The 17,996-nt window shown below is 38.0% G+C and overlaps 1 protein-coding gene across 5 annotated transcripts in view; it reads left to right on the top strand.

The window, feature by feature from the left end:
• LOC124797966 (TBC1 domain family member 31) overlaps positions 1-17,996 on the top strand; it is a 308,974-nt gene that overhangs the window by 110,233 nt on the left and 180,745 nt on the right. For all 5 annotated transcript variants that reach the window (XM_047261131.1, XM_047261132.1, XM_047261129.1 and 2 more), the window contains 2 exons: positions 6,353-6,573; positions 9,746-9,879. In XM_047261131.1, the coding sequence (XP_047117087.1) occupies positions 6,353-6,573; positions 9,746-9,879 (355 nt within the window). The remainder of the gene's footprint in view (positions 1-6,352; positions 6,574-9,745; positions 9,880-17,996) is intronic.

Consider the following 17,996-nt stretch of genomic DNA (forward strand, 5'->3'; position numbering starts at 1 on the left):
TTTTAATTCATGTCCAGTGAAATGGTATATGGCATGTTAATGGAGGGCCCATTCTGGAATCCAAATTATGACTGACTCAGAATTGTATATTTGGAGATATTCTCAACCATTTTTAAATATATCTGTGTAGGCTTCCATGGCCTGAGTCATACATACATTTCCTGGATCTAATACTACATCATGTTGTAAATAACTATGACTAATGAAATGAAAGTTTCGGCCACAGTTACAGTGGTCATGGCCGAAACTTTGGTTTTATCAGTAATGGCTGTTTACAATATGACATGGTACCATACCCAAAAGACCTTTATTTTAATGTTCCAAAATACATTACTTTCCCAAAGCTTCTGAGAAGGAACTTAGGAGAGAAACAGTTCTTACTCCTTTTATTAAAGAGAGATTTAACAATGGTGTACTTTAATCTATCTAGAAACATACCTTGTGTAATGATGGATTAAACATATCTCTGAGTACAGCAGCTATAACAGAAGTACATGCTTTTAATATTTTGGCTGAACTGTTATCATCTACATGATACTATATGCTTTTAAAAAGAGTTAATTATTTTCCTGATTTTGCAGGGGGAAGTTGGAGTGATCCCATATTGATTGTGTTACTGATATCACATAAGCAGCAATGCACTTTTTATTTTGAGCTGCCTGTCTCAGTTCCTCTATTACATTTAGAAAGTAATTGTTAAAGAGGTTTGCTATATGTTTGGTGTCAAAGGTCATTTGGTCACATTTAGTTACTAGATTGTCTTGTTCTCTGATAGACTTTCCCATTTACTTGCTTATTACATTTAATATTATTTTGATTCTGTTTTTGAAATTATCAATCTGTGACATGACATACAAGCTTTTTGACTTTCTTGTAACTCTTCTCAATAAAGAACTATACTTTCAGTAACATGTAATCAGCTGCACGTCTCTGCCAACCCAACCATTAGATACAGTTCTATCTCTCTGTTACATTGCCTTCTGCTTTTCGTTAACATAGTTTCTTTGATACACCACTGGCGCAATGATTTGTGCTTTTCATTCGGAAACAGATGCAAAGAAATTTACTTAGAATGCATTAAATGCAGAAAACACATACAGTGCTTCATATACATTCTACTGACTAATGCTTTCCAAGTTCCTCCTAAATATATCTGTTGTAAGTTTATTAACTGTTATGATGGTGATTCTTCAGTTTCTCCTGGCATATTTGTTGATCGAAGAGTCCACGGCTGTACTGCTGGTTCATAGTGTCCAACAGGCACAATATTTTGGCGATCAGACATGTTGCCACCGTCAGGTGTCCTGAAGAACTGAGCTCCTGAGGGCAGGCGGCCTCCATACATCCCTTCTCCTCACAGCCTTTCCCTCCGTAGTCCGTGCTCGTGGGCATGCATCTGCAGTCATCCAAATGGAAACCTACTTGTTTTTTCCATTGTGTGGATGACACGTTCGTCATCTGCCCCCATGGTAGGGACGAGCTCCTGGACTTCCTTGCACATCTGAACTCCATACTTCCCAACATCCAATTTACAATGGAGACCGAAGCGGAAGGAAGATTACCTTTCCTGGAAGTCATGTTCAAGAAAAGAGCTGATGGCAGGCTGGGTCACAGTGTGTACAGGAAGGAAACACAGCACTCTTCTCAGAGAATTGGTGAACACTGGTACACAGGGCGCACAGCATCTTGGACATAGAGTCTGCCCCAGGAACTGAAACGCCTCAGAACTGTATTCCAAAAGAATGAGTACTCTGAATGGCATATTAGATGCGCTCTCCACCCCACCACTTCAGTACAACATTTGGATATGGAAGAAGTCATGGAGAAAGAAATAGCTACTGCATTTATATTGTACACTGGCGCACTGTTAGGGAAGATCGGACACATATTAAAGAAATACCAAGTTCAAACTGTCTTTACCCCCCCCCCCCCCCCCAATAAAACACGAGTGCTGTTGGGAAGGATGAAAGATGATCTTGGCTTGTGGAAGGCCGGTGTCTGGCAGATTCCCTGTCAGTGTGGTAAGACTTATTTGGACGGACAGTGCACACCATCGAAGATTATTCACGTGAACATCAAAGGCACTCGCAAATGAAGTATCCTAACAAGTCGGTGGTCGCAGACCACTGTTTGTTGGAAAAACGTGAGATGAATTATGAGTGTACCAAGATCTTGGCCCAGACTTCTAAATACTGGGGCAGCTTTATCAGAGAGGCCATCGAAATTCACACCAGGGATGAACTCGTCAACCGAGACTGCGGTTATAATCTTAGCAAGACATGGGAACCAGCGCTGAGTATAATTAAGAAGACACTCTGTTACGAAAATGATCTGGCGAGCTGGACGGATGCAGCAACTACACCGACACTGCCATAGATGCTGACCCATGCGTATCCGCTACTACTGACATGTGCCTGCGGGCACAGACTGCGGAGGGAACGGCCCATGGGGGGAGGCGATATAAGGCGTCTGCCCACCCACAGGAGCTAAGTTTGTCAGCGCACCTGATGATGGCGACATGTCTAATCGCCGAAATATTGCGCCCGTTGTACACTGTGAACTGGCGGTACACCTGTGGACTTTTTGATTTTATGATGGTTTTCATTTTTGATTTAGAATTGTCATGTTGTTTGGTATGACGAATTGGCCATTGTGGCGCAGTAAACCTTTTAAAACTTGAGGAACATTAACTTTGTTGAGTGTGTCCTCACATACAAAAATAGATTGCGCTGCTGAGCACAGTTTTGGTGCAAAAGTTTGCAATTTAAAATTTCTGTACCGTGTTTGTGCTCAGAAGCCTTATAAAAAAATTAATATTGAAATCACGATGAATTATCATTCACCTTCTTTTATAATTTAGGTGACCAATAGGATTTCAGATTTTTCTATGAATTTTTCAAAGTAACCAGTGGGAATCCAAAAGCATAATAATTTTAATTGTGCTGTTAGACAGTATGACTTCACAGGCACATGCTTGTGTATGTTGTTCTGAGCAAATACTAATTGTGTCCAAAAATTTTGAATTTATGATTTTTTCACATATGTGACAACTTCTTCTTTCTCCATATTGCTTCTGCAACAGGAAGCTGCTAATTTATAATTTCCATCATTTAACATTTTTAACCCTGTACAAGGTCTGTTCAAAAAATTCCAGAACTTTCATAATATCGTGCCAATGGTGTGTTGGAGCGAAATGCAGTTTAATGTGTAATTGCAGTAAGTTACATTGTTGTATGTTTGTTAGTTATTGTTCAGTGCTGAATTGAGTAGAACGTCGTGTCGCACAGTTTCAGAGTTTCGGTGCAGAGTTAAAGTAGCAATGCATCTGCATTAAATTTTGAGTGAAACTCAAGAAAACCGTTACAGACCGACACCAAATAATGCAGGTAGCCTATGATGATACATGCTTGAACCGTACTCAGTGTTACGAATGGTTCACAAGGTTTAAACATGGCGGGATGGAAATTAAAGATGATCCGTTTTCAGGACACCCTTCGACGTCTACCGACGACTGTCATGTCAGGAATGTCAACGAAATTGTGCATGCCAATCAAAGACTGATTTTCTGAGAGATTGCAGAAGAATGTATTTCAGTTCTATCATGTCGTGAAACCCTGGCACAGCATCTTGGTATGTATTGTGTTGCCACTAAGTTTATCCCACAGCTCATGAGTCAAGACCAGAAAGGCCTTCATCTTGCAATCTGTGAAGAGCTTTTGGATCATGCAGATGGAAACGAGATGTTCTTTCAGAGAATCATAACTGGTGATGAGATGTGGGTCTATGGTTATGATGTTGAGACTAAGGTTCAATCTCCACAGTGGGATGAGAAAGGTTCTATAAGAACAAAAAAGCTCATCAGGTTATGTCAGGTCAGGTCAAATGACAAAGCCATGCTGGTAGTTTTCTTTAACTTTGATGGATTACACTATCGCTCAAAAGTTTTTGAACATTAGTAATTTTGAGAAAAAAATGCAATTTGGGACCAGAAATGTTAGAAATATGCATAAGTCAGATTTGGAACAATCTTTTATTGAAACTACAAGGGTTGAAATTTTAATAGTGGCAACTATTTATTTACAGCTCGTACAAAATAGATATGTGTTTCAAACGTTTACTGACCTTCAAAGTAGTCACCAGCATTGTGTATAACCCGTTGCCAGTGATGTGGAAGTCGTAGGATACTCTTGGCAGTGCCAGTTGTGTTGGCAGTTCAAGCGGCGCAGTCTATTGCCCGACGAATTTGTAGCAGTTGTGACGCAAATGCCGTGAAGTGTTTCCTTCAGTTTAGAAATTGAGATGAACTCACGAGGACGTAAGTCAGGGGAGTGCAGTAGGTGGTATAGCACTTAGCAGCCCCAGCAGTCAAACAAATCAGTAACAGCTTGCACTGTACATGCTTGAGCATTGTCCTGCAAAATGATGGTCAGGTCCTGCAAAAAGTGTCATCCCTTCTATCTCTAAGCTGGTCGTAGGTTGTGTTCCAAAAATGAACGGCACAGAGACAGAAGCATTTCTTCACAGTAACTATCCATTTCTTCACTCCCTTTTCATTTTCTTTATATTTTATTTTCTGACCTGCCAATTTTTCCGTGCCCTCCCCCTTCCCATCTCTGTCACGTACAATGCAGTTAGCTTTCTGCTCCTATTAACTCAAACATGATGTTTTGCCAGTATTCATTGTTTTGCATATTACCCTATCTTCCTCCTTTAAGCTCACAGGTTTTCAAAATTTGTCCGGTGCAGTCCCCAACAATCAGCCTTTCCTCTCATCCCGTCTGGTAAGTCTCTCCTGACCTGGGATTCTATGTGACTTTTCCGAACTCAGCCCATTTCCTAATCCTCACTGTTCCTTCTCTGTAAACCCTCATCCTTCCCCTTCTACTCTTCTGCCAGAAAATGGACCCACTGACTCCTATAGCTTGCAAGTTCAACTTTATGTATGTATTCTACTACTGCCACCTGCTGAGTAGATTTTTGTCTATCCAATTACATAATATACAGGGTGATTCATGAAGATATGCAGATACTTCAAAATGTTATTCTACAGGTAAAATAAAGAATAAAGTTCATATAAACATAGGTCTGCAAAAGTTTAGTTATGGAGAGATGGCTAATAAAAGATTTTGCCTAAAATTTAGCAACTTCACTAACATGAAGCCATCTTGAAATTGTATGAGGTTAAAGTAAAGCATGATTTCCATTTATTTTGTTGTTATTGGTCTGGTGAATCTAATAAAACATGTCCCAGATGTGTATCTGCAGTAGTTTTCCAGAACATCCTTAGAAGCAAAAACAAGATTTCATAAAATCTTTAATTTATTAACTATTTGACCCAATTTGTTTTTTAAATTCCAGACAATTGCACAAAATTTTCGACAGAAATGGTAGAGAATTTAATTTTTGAAAAATTATGGTAATGACGTTAACTGAAACTGTATGAATTTGTTGGATAATTTGCTTTTATTAATACCATAGCACATGGTGAATTTATGTTAAACCGGAAAAAACAAAGCTCAGTGTTAAAGAAGTTGTACAGTGTACATACATTTTCACAATAAATGTGCAAAAATATCTCCACCCAGTTCAATACATTTAGCTGCACTTGTATGAACAGATTTTGTTGCTCATTTCAGTTTCAATTAAGTACACTGTTGTTGTTATGTTCTTTCACTGAACAGTATAGAAAACTAACTCGTTTCAATGTTAGGAAATGACTGAAACAACTCATGTACGGTTGCCAACAGTGACATAAACGTTTTTACATTCCTGATGGAAAGTAAACAAATTTACTTGTATAATAATCCTTGCTTCTCTGGATCTTCTGAAACAACTGTAGATACACATCTGGGACATGTTTTATTAGATTCACCAGATCAATAACAACAAAATAAATGGAAATCATGCTTTACTTTAAGCTCATACAGTTTTGCAATGGCTACATATTAACAAAGTTGCTAAATTTCAGGCAAAATCTTTTACTGGCTGTAACCCTGTAACTAAACGTTTGTGGACCTACATTTATATGAGCTTTTTTCTTTAGTTTTGCTTGTAGACTAATATATTAAAATATTTGCATATCTTTGTGAATCACCCTTTATATGCATGTACTAATTCATATAATTTTATCTTATATCAATGTAATTATATGTACTTTTAAAAAATAATTCTTTAAGCTATATGCTAACTACATAAAGTAAATGAATATACACCTATTAAACATTGGAAATTTGAATTTATATCCCTTTTTAAGTATTAAACAAGCATTTTCCTGTTGTATATATAATGTCCTCCATTCAAAATAAAAATAAATTTGAGTAGATAATCATCATGTTTGCTATTATCATTTCAGATGCAGATGAAGCTAGACTTGCAACAGTTAAAGCCAATACTGAGAGAATTTGGGGAATATCCTGAAGCTTATAGGAGATTGATTTGGAAGACAATATTGCAGTTGCCTCATAATGAGTCAGCATATGTTTCTCTTGTAAATAGAGATTGTCATCCAGCATACACTGATATTGAAAACCAATACCCTTTGGAAAACAAATCACTTCTGAAACACCTAAAAAGGTAAGTGTCCTATATTTGCAAGTGTTGAAATGTACTACTATTTGTTGTACTGACATTCCACGATACACATCAAAATTGTGCTTTGGCAGATTTCAATGTGAAGAAGTATGAAAACAGGCAGTAATTTATTATAATGGACCTTGGTATAAAACTTGTTCTGTGGCTATACATAGCTGTGGAGTAGGGTAGTAGGGTATTACTTAATAAATCTTTGGAAACTGTCAAACCATATTATCATTACTAGAGTACAGCAAGTACCCAGTACCTCATTGTAGGGTGCATGACGATTGCAAGTTTCAGTGTGATAAGGAAAACGGGATAAATTCTCCTGAAATGGATCGCAGTTTTATGTTTTTCTGATGGTTCATGTACCTATCTGACAAACATCTCCCTGTATCACAATGTAAGTGCATTTCATATAAAAACCATTACAAATGTTGGATGATACAAAAAACCATAATGTTTGTTAATGACACAATCATTACTGATCAAACATGTAAACTCAACCTTATCGGACAAGCTCATGTGATAGCTGAATAAGCCTACAAGTGGTACAAGCTAACCGATATGTCTAAATCTCACAGAACTCACAATATGTAATTAAAGCAAGCAAAAATGACCTGCTACCATCAGAAGCAGACATTAGTCATCATATACCAGTACTAATTGAAATATTGTGTGTAAAATTCGTGGGGTCCAGTAAAAAAAACAAATTGAGTCAGCTCATAGATAAGCTAATCAAGGAGCCCAGTTCAGCATGTTTCATGCTTTGAAGATGAAATGGCAGGTAACATGGAGTTGGGAGTTTAAAGCACTGAGTCAAAAATTAGAGAGCCTCTTAACATTATGTATTTGCTTGAGTGGCATTTTAAAATTTGCAAAATAACCAATAAGAAACCATTATAAAACATTTAACACATATCATAACGAAAAAGATAATTTTAGTCATTAAATTCTTAAAGAAATTTGTTGGACATATGCAAACTTTTTTTAGTAAGAGAATCTCTTTTAAAGACATTTTAAACAGAAAAATAATGACATTTTATCAGAGTTGAAAGACCTGAAACAAATGCATCTGTTCATTGAACCGACCTTAACACAAGGCAGCTACCTTGAGCTCAGCCCAGACATCGTTCCATCCCTTCATTTGGATCAGTAATTCTAGAGTGTACACACACACACACACACACACACACACACACACACACACACACACAAACCACTTATACACAAAGTAAGAACAACAGAAATAAATTGTAATAATCAAGACTAAAATGTAAATTCTGGTTCCTTTTGACAAGTGGGATTAAAATGACTCGGGCTTTACTGACAACTGGAATGCTGATCTACATTGGGCGACTAAGACCAAAATAATGGTCACTGGTCAAAGTTAGATGTTGCCGCAGATGAGACTGCAAATTCAGCCTCTATAGCAAAGCCTGTTCAAAGAACTTATATCACCTTAGTCAGAAGTAACAACAGGTGCTCATCATTTTTCTTTCTACTATCGTTCTTGGCTGTAAGTACTGGCAGCTCAGCATCCACAACCATATCAGTAGAAGCAGGAAATATGCTGGCTATGAAGATGCAAACCTGTGACCATGATGGCAAAAGGGAAGCACTAATTATTTGAGAGGTTTGACAAGTGACAGATATCGATTCTGACACACACGCGACTCAGAAGTACTTTTGTCATCTTAATGGGGTGGTGCACCTAAGTTAAAATATTTATTCAATAGAAAAAAGGAACTTGCAATATAGATAATAGCACTTCTTGGAGGTATCTCTTTAAGGATCCCGAAATTCTTACACTCACTTTCCAATGAAATGAAATGAGCACAAGGTACTATTGGCAGGAAGACCCCATCTGGGATTGTTTGGCCCTGGTGCAAGTATTTCTGTTTGACTTGCGCGTCTTTGTCGTGAAGATGAGATGAAATGACGAATGTTACACAAACATTTAGCTCCCAAAGAAAGAAATCTCCGTCCCGGCCAGGAATCGTACTCGGGACCCTGCGATGTAGAGGCAGCAGTCCTAGCCACTAGACTACCAGCTATCTACTACTTTCTGATATATTTATGACTTGATGATGGTTTTTGTTGCTGATTGTAGAAATCAGTGACAACAGAATTATAATTTGCACAATCATGGTACAAAACACAAAATAACTCCTATATAAATATTTCCTCCTTGTCTGTGGTTCAGTGCTCAAGATCAAAGTATACAGTAAGCTCCCATCTAACATGAAGCAAGATATTGTGAATCCCAAAACATTCAAAAGAACATTAAAACTTTAGTTTGTCACTCACTCCTACAAATTACCTGAACATCTAATTTCAAGAAGCGGAAAGTTCTCTTAAATATATGACAAGTAGCAGAGTTCATTATAATCAAGTAAATATTAAGTTAATGGAATGAGATAAATGGCAGCTATTTAATTGTTTTTCTGAAGTTTGCAGCCTTCTTTCTAATTTTATTTCATTAAGTTTACTTGGCTTAAGCACGAATACCATTAAGCACTATAGTGATAGTTCATTTTTAATCCATAATGCAGAGTAAGATTCAATGATTTCTTAAACAGTTTAGTTTGTTACCATCCACAACGTATATAATTTAGAACCGTTTCTTCACTGTCTGTTTCAAAGAGTTCTTTTAATTTATTATGACCTGTTTTGGATCTCTTTAAAAACCATCATCAGAGTTTATGATATTTGCACATGATGCACTGGTTGCAAGATATGATCAAGATTTTCAAACAGAAGCAAAATGTGTGCTTTAAGATTTGTTATAATTTTCTTAGGTGTGCTTTGTTTCTTTATATCCTTGAAGTTTCTGCTTCTCGATGGGATCTGTGGAACGCAGTGAATGAATAAAAACAAATACAAATTAGAGGCAGGAACTTGCACAATTTTTTTCAGCTTTTGTGTTAAAGCTAGGATAAAAGCTTAGGAAAACTAAAATTAGTCAGGTTAAAGTGGATGTGATGCTTAATGTCTGCAAGTTAGACAGATGAAGAAATGATTGCATGTAGGTAGAACAGGCATTTGCAGATGTAAAGCTACTGAACCAATCAATAGTAAGTAATTGTTTCAAAAAATGGAATGTAAAATAAATCTTTTATGTGAAAGCCTGATCATGATGTGATGTAATGATTGTTTTTCCATCTTCTAGATTGTTATCCTGCTTGGCACACTGGTGTCCATTATTCGGAGAAACGAAGTTTTTACCACTTTTTGTTTTTCCTTTCATCAAAGTGTTTCAGAGTGACCCAGTTGTTTGTTTCGAATCTGTGGTGACAATAATAAGTAAGTGGCTCTTGTGACTTAACATTTTCTTTCAGATAAATTAGATCAGAGCTAAATAAAGAATGTGGTATCTTTGATGTTTTTATGAGATCTCTTATCTTTATTCAGTGTATGATCTTTGATAATTAACTGCATCATCATTGTCTTACCAAAGTTTCCTGGATGAACTGTTCTAGTGCTTGCTGTTTATGTGTGTCACTGTAAGTGAATTATACTAAGAGAAAGCCCTAAAAACTTCTCTTCAAACAGGGTTTCATTATGTACTGCCAATAGACATTTCATCATGTTATTGCACACCATCAGAAAGGCATGAAATTTTGTTCACATATAATATGGCCAGATGAAACTTTGAAACTTCCTGGCAGATTAAAATAGTGTGCTGGACTGAGACTCAAACTTTGACTTTCGCGGGTAAGTGCTCTACCGAATGAGCTATCCAAGCATGACTCAAGACTTGTCTTCTCATTTTTACTTCCACCAGTACCTCATCTCCTACCATTCAAGCTTCACAGCTGTTCTCCTACGAAACTTGCAGGACTATTGCTCCTGGAAGAAAGGAGTGCTAGGAAGTTTCGTATCAGTGCACACTCTGGTGCCGAATGAAAATTTCATTCAGAGAACATCCCCCAGTCTGTGGCTAAGCCCTGTCTGCAAAATTTCCTTTCTTCCAGGAGTGCTAGTCCCTTAAGATTTGCAGGAGAACTTCTATGAAGTTTGGAAGGTAGGAGATGAAGTACTGGAGGAAATAAAGCTTTGAGGATGGATACTGAGTTGTGTGTGCAGTTGGAAGAGCACTTACTCCCGAAAGGCAAATTCCTGATTTTGACTCTCAGTCCAGCACACAGTTTTAGACTGCCAGAAAGTTTCATATCAGTGCATACTCCGCTCTGCAAAGAGGAAATTTCATTTTGTAAAAATTAAACTTTGCTTGTCCTGCAGAGGAAGACTGGCTTTTTGGTCAAAAAATTATTTTATTTTATTTCATAGTCCACTTTTATGACAGTGCATTTTGTCCAACATTTTTCCTATGAGTGCCTTCCATACATGAACTGTGATCCTGTAATGTCTGCAAAATACACATCCAAAGCTGCTACAATCTGAACCTTAACTTGAATACACTAAGAGACCAAAACTGGTAAACCTTGCACGAAATTATACAGTGTGTGTAAAATTCTTTGAAATCCAATGGGAATCAACACATAACATGAACTAATCAAGAAGTTCATTTCAGAACGATTTGATAGTATTTACTTAAAGACAAAAGTGTGTATTGTATAAAATAGATAAACAAATGTCTTGTGCGTTGACCTCCTTAAATCTTGAAATTCTTATGTTCTCTGCCTAGTACATTGATTTCTTAATAATTGTTATTGCTGATAATAAAAATCAGCTTTAGCTGAACTATATTTCACACAGTCACAATACAAGACTCACAGCCAATTTTCATGTAGGCCTTGCCCTTCATGTTTAGGTTTCAGAGAGGAATTATGGAAGGTATTCAACAAGTTTCCATGTAATGTAAAGCATATAATTTATAATCCCTATCAATTCAAAAGAAAATACAAAATACGTATCTTACAGCCATTCTTTTTACAAATTTTCTCATTATCTGGACTCAAGGATTGAAAATTCCCGTTAGCTACAGAACAAGTAGTATTGTTCACTTTAAAGCTACATGGCATACAAAATATGAGAATTGATGATATGAATATAATAGAGGGAAACATTCCACGTGGGAAAAATATATCTAAAAACAAAGATAATGAGACTTACCAAACAAAAGCGCTGGCAGGTCGATACACACACAAACAAACACAAACATACACACAAAATTCTAGCTTTTGCAACCAACAGTTGCTTCGTCAGGAAAGAGGGAAGGAGAGGGAAAGATGAAAGGATGTGGGTTTTAAGGGAGAGGGTAAGGAGTCATTCCAATCCCGGGAGCGGAAAGACTTACCTTAGGGGGGAAAAAAGGACGGGTATACACTCACACACACACACACACACACACACACACACACACACACACACACACACACACACACACATATATCCATCCGCACATACACAGACACAAGCAGACACTCTTTAAATATGTCTGCTTGTGTCTGTATATGTGTGGATGGATATGTGGGTGTGTGCGAGTGTATACCCGTCCTTTTTTCCCCCACTCCCGGGATTGGAATGACTCCTTACCCTCTCCCTTAAAACCCACTTCCTTTCGTCTTTCCCTCTCCTTCCCTCTTTCCTGATGAGGCAACAGTTTGTTGCGAAAGCTTGAATTTTGTGTGTATGTTTGTGTTTGTTTGTGTGTCTATCGACCTGCCAGCGCTTTCGTTTGGTAAGTCACATCATCTTTGTTTTTAGATATATTACATATATATATTTTTAGAGTGGAGGAAAGTAGTAATTCCAAAATAATCGCTTTGAGGTTCATAATTTGTAACAGGAATGACCTGAACAAAACAGTCAAATATATGGTAGCAGTCTCAGTTCATAAAAAATGCAAACATTAGGAACATATTTATTTTACAGCTCCCACATTTTTTAAAAAAATTTCGGTTAGGAAAATTGCCACAGGAAAAAAAGGCCCTCTTCAGGCAAAACCTTGAATCTCTCACTTATGAAACAGACATGTTTCTTATTCACCTCCAGGAGGTGAAATGTGGAGCAATGCCGACAGGCACAAACAAATGGTGCAACACTATCTAGTTTTCAGAACTAGTAGTTCCTTCCTTGGGGAGAAGAAAAGTATACGTTGGGGAAGGATAAAAAGGAAGGGCAGGTCACTCTGATTGCAGGATGTGAGGGAGCCACCTGTATTGAGGGCAAGCTAGACAGAGAAATCGTTTACTACATTTCAGGAACTTGTATTCACAAAGGCAACTAACCCTTTCTTTCCCAGCTCTCTGTGTGTTACTAAACATGGAACTCGGTAAAATAGGACTTGCATTTTTTCCTGTTTCCAGGACAGTATGTGTAATAACATCAGTAACAAAAATTCATTTGTTGTTGTTGTTGTTGGTGGTGGTGGTGTTGTGGTGTAGAAGAAGAAGAAGAAACATGTTTATGAACAGATTATTTTTTCTATTAAGTGAAACATGAAAGACACATAATAGGCAAGTGTATACAAGTATGTATTACACGTGAAACTTTGTGGCAGATTAAAGGTGAATGCCAGGCTGGAACTCAAACCTGAAATCTTTGCCTTTTATGGACAAGGTCTCTACCAACTGAGCTATCCAAGAACTACTCACATCCTGCTCTCACAGCCTTACATCCACCAGTACCTCGCCTCCTACCTTCATTCTGGTAAGTTATGCATGTTGTCTCGTGCTAAGACCATTGCGCAACAAGAGTGTTGCATTGTCAGGAGAGAGTAAATGTTCAGCTTTCTTGCACACACAGTTCTGCAGCAGTACAGACAACAGGTGCATCACAATGTGGGTGTGAAATGCTGCAGCAGCTGAAAATATACTTCTCAGTTGAAGTAAGTGGGACAGTATGATTTTTATGCGCAAAACATCTAAATTGCACACCACGTTCTGGTCGTGTACGTACCAAATGCAATGTCACATCCATCTGAAGTGAAATGATACCAGAAGTTTGACCATGGCTGCACAGACTTGGGTGATGCTGACTGGGAGGGAAGCCCATTGACATAGTTTACAATGTACGGGCAATTGGGAAGCTGAAGGAACATATGGAGGAAAGAAATTTTCCAATGATGAGGACATTCACACAGCAGTTCTCAGATGGCTCTTTGACCAAGGAGCAGATATCCAGCACTGAGGATTTGAACAGTTGGAAGAACATTCTGACTGTTGTTTACAGCAATTTGGTGACTGTTGAAAAATACTGTCATGTATTTGCATCACTTTGAAGTGTAGTGCAGCATTCAATAAAAGCTACTTGGTTTGCCATAACAATGTGTAATTTTCTTTTGAAGCACCCTCATAATTATTTAAAGGTCTATATTTGACAATAATTAATATATTGTGCATAATGCTGGTTACAAATAAAGACTTGCAAACAGTGTAACTGATAATGCCACATCTAATACTACCAAATCATTCATTCAATCATTTATATTTTAAATAATACTGTAATATTGCCATAAATGAAAAAGTGGTTTATCTTCTCTCAGCATATGCCTTGATGGAACATGATTGATATTCTTCCCTAGTGCTTGATTTTGGGGAAGAGTGGGAGTCTTTGAAATTTAGGCTTTTGAAAAGCTATTTTTATGCATTTTAAAAGTTGAAATATAAAATATGTACTGCTAAAAAATACAGTTCTATCATACCACATCTATAAATCTGCAGTTCTGAACCCCTCCCTCAGAGATACCAGTATGGCGTATTGGCATGAACTGTCACAAATTGAGCACTGTTGATCACAATGCATACCTGTTGATTGCGTTCTGTTACACATGTCAGGTTAATAAAGAGAAAAGTGAGCTGACTTTATGAAAGCATTGTTATGTTCTGGCATTATTTGGCTGTTGGTTGCACATACCCAAGGCCAGTAAGCAAACTGCTTCACACACTCTGCGTCTCTCCAGGCTCATGAACTGTTTTTCACATGCAGCTGTATTTTCACACTAAAAGATTTCATTGCCTCAAACATGGCAGTTTTGCTCATTTTACTGGCTTCCCCTGTTTTTCCTCTTGTAAACTACAAGAGGAAAAAAAATCCCCCCCCCCCCCCTCTCTCTCTCTCTCTCTCTCTCTCTCACACACACACACACTCTCAGCTGACATCAAGTGGTTTTTTTTTTTTTTTTTTAACACTTTTCAGCCTTCTGGATCACGTAAATTACAATGTTTCTTTTCTTTGAGCTATGGCTTTGTCCAGTATTCTTTTATACTTGCACTTTACAGCCTTGCTTCTCTGTCTGTGATGATATTGTCTACAGTCCAATTCTGCCCTGAAGATGTGTGGCAGCAATGATTTTCAGTTTTAAACTTACTATGTTGCAAATCTCTTTCCTGTTCTCATTTCTTCCAGATTCCTTTCTATTTATTAGGTCCCATGTTTGTTGATTTTCTTGTGTACTAGAAACTGCATTATCTTGTATGTTTTTCAGTCTCTACTACTTCATTCTGTAAATGTGTCTGACGAGGATAGTCCCTTTTTTCTGATGGTTGCCAAGATCTTTTCTGTATAGGTATGTAATTGTTAGTTTGGTGTTCTACATGGGTCCTCTCTTCTTCTTTGACATCACTTAATTTCTTCAGAACATGTCATTCCACAATTAGTAGCCTCCTAAGTAATCCTGTTTTTACAAGATTCAGTTTTCACCTGCTTCATACAAGGCTTGAAGGCAGATACTGTCTGCTAATGTCTTAATTCTGCATTGATAGAAAGATTGTTCTTGTTAAATGCTGATTTGTGCTCTCATAGCTTGTATTCAATTGCACCAGTTCATTTAAATTTGTCACCTTGTGAAATTTGCCTTCTACTTGTATAATCTTCTTTTCTTGCTTACAAGCACCTGTATTATCTGATATGTTTTTCAGTCTCTCCTGGTTCATTTGTAAGAGTGTCTGAAAAGGGTGTTCCCATTTTTCTGATGGTTGCCAGGATCTTTTCTGTCCAGATATGTAGTTATTAATTTGGTTTCTTGCCATGCCAGTTCAGAGTAAAACCTTGAGCTTTCTATGATTTCCACCATTGTCTTTGTCAGGAGCAGCTGACTGTCAAAACTGCTGCTGTGGTGGCCTTTTATAACCCAAAGACAGCTTCCGGTTGGTCGGTAGTTACATCATGCTCTCACAGATGTTGTCAATGTATGCGCTGGTGATGCCACTGTGATGAATATCTCCGGCTCTTCTCTTCATTGAAAGCTTGCTTCCATGCACTGCTAAGATTATATCTGCCATCATGGTTGAAGGTTTTCTCACACATTCTTATTTCTACGGCCTCTTTAATTATAGAGTCCCAGTTTGTGGAAGCTGAGACAAAACTTTAGTTTCGTCATATAGTATTTTATGTTTGTGTGTGAGGCTGTGCTCAGCACCTGCAGATTTCTCCAGTTCTTGATTTTTAATATGCCGTTGATGTTCCGCACACTGCTTGGAAATGGTGCGGATGGACTGACCGATGTAATTGCTTCCACACTCACATGGGATGTTGTAAACCCAAAGAATCCTGAGGCTGAAGGTGTCCTTAGCAGGCGTAGTATCTGCTTTTTCTTCTTAAGAGGCTGGAAAATACATCTGATACCTCATCTTCCTAGGACTCTCCTTATTTATCTGGATGTAATGTCACAAAAGGGGAGGAATGCAGTTGCTGGCTCATCACGTGAACATTAACATTTTCGTGTTTCCTTTTGTTGGAGAACGCTGACTTGATATCGTGTGACCCATAGCCGTTCTTTTGGAACACATACTTCATTAATTTTGGAATGGTTGTGGTCCTAGTCAGAAACGGTTTTTGCTCTGTGTACCAAAATATTTTAAGTTGCTCTCTTCTGGACAGAAAGGTGAAAACTCTGGACACCAAGATGTAGATCAGAGTGTGTCAGCTAGTGGTACACTGAGTGGCTGAGGTGTCCATCCAACTCGTGCTGTATCAGAACATCTGAAAATAGTAGCCTTTCCTCTTTCTCTGTGTCACTGGTGAACTGTATGTTTTGGTGCATGCTGTCCGTATGTTGCTGGAAGTGCTCAAGAGCTGCTCCTAAGAAGACAAAGCAGATGGTACATCCTGTTAAGAACATCCTCAGCCTCAGGATTCTTTGGGTTTTCAACATCGCATGTGAGTGTGGAAGCAATTACATTGGTCAGTCCATCCCCACCATTTCCGACCAGTGTGCAGAACATCAACAGCATTTTAAAAATCAAGAACTGGAGAAATCTGAAGGTGCTGAGCATGGCCTCACACACAAGCATAAAATACTATGTGAAGAAACTAAAGTTTTGTCTCAGCTTCCACAAACTGGGACTCTATAATTAAAGAGGCCGTAGAAATAAGAATGTGTGAAAAAACCTTCAACTATGATGGCAGATATAATCTTAGCGGTGCATGGAAGTGAGCTCTCAATGAAGAGAAGAGCCAGAGATATTCATCGCGGTGCTCCACCAGCATATACATTGACACCATCTGTGACAGCATGATGTAACTAACAGCCAACAGGAAGCTGTCTTAGGGCTATATAAGGCCACCACAGCTGCAATTTTTTGTCAGTTTCTCCTGACAAAGACTATGGTGGAAATCATTGAAAGCTCGATGTTTTGCCCTAAAGTGATGCGGCAAGAAGTTTGAGAATGTTTTATGTAACATTGCCATTGCAAAAGAATTTTTCTCATAATCCTATTCTTTCAAGATTCAGGATTCCTGCTCCATACAAGGCTTCAAGTCAGATCACTGTCTGCTAATGTCATAATTTGGCACTGAGTAAAAGGTGTTTCTTGTTAGATGTTGATTTGTCCTCTTATAGCTTATTTTCAGTTGCGCTATTTCATTTAAATTTGTCTACCTTCTGAATTTTCCTCCTACTTGTGTAATCTTTCTCTAGCTGCCTATCTCTGGAACTGAATGGTTTGATTGGTCATCTCTTGAAGTGACTTGACAAGATCACAATGTCTTCTGGAAATGCCAGCTTGCATCCATCTTGTGTTCCACGTACTCCTTCCATTTCTTGATTCTTGTCACCAATCTCTCATCATATAGTCGAGGGTGCAGTATGTCTGCTTTTAGCTTTGATGTTGAAGGTCTCAGGTAGTGTTCCTTGGATATACTTTATATATTCTCTGTCTAAAACTCAAGTGTTCCAAACATTAGCACAGTGTTTGCCTATCTACTGAGTCACAGACAAAATCCACAAATGTCCTGTAGCTGTAGTTGTAGCTGACCGTGCAGCCATTGTCTCAAATTTTGCAGCCAATGTTTGAGCTGTGTTGCAGGTTTTCTCTCTCTTCACTGGTCAACAGTTCAAAAAATTTTGCAGCACATTTTACACTGGTATTCAGAATGTGCATCAAATGAAGCCACAACATAGGGTACAACACCATGCCTTTTTCGCATGTATGTAAATGGATGGCATGTGGCCAGGAAATATTCTTTGAACAGACAAGGCATATTTAACTCTGCATGGTACAGTGACTGCACAG

The sequence above is a fragment of the Schistocerca piceifrons genome, chromosome 5, assembly GCF_021461385.2.
Source record: "Schistocerca piceifrons isolate TAMUIC-IGC-003096 chromosome 5, iqSchPice1.1, whole genome shotgun sequence".
Taxonomy (NCBI): domain Eukaryota; kingdom Metazoa; phylum Arthropoda; class Insecta; order Orthoptera; family Acrididae; genus Schistocerca; species Schistocerca piceifrons.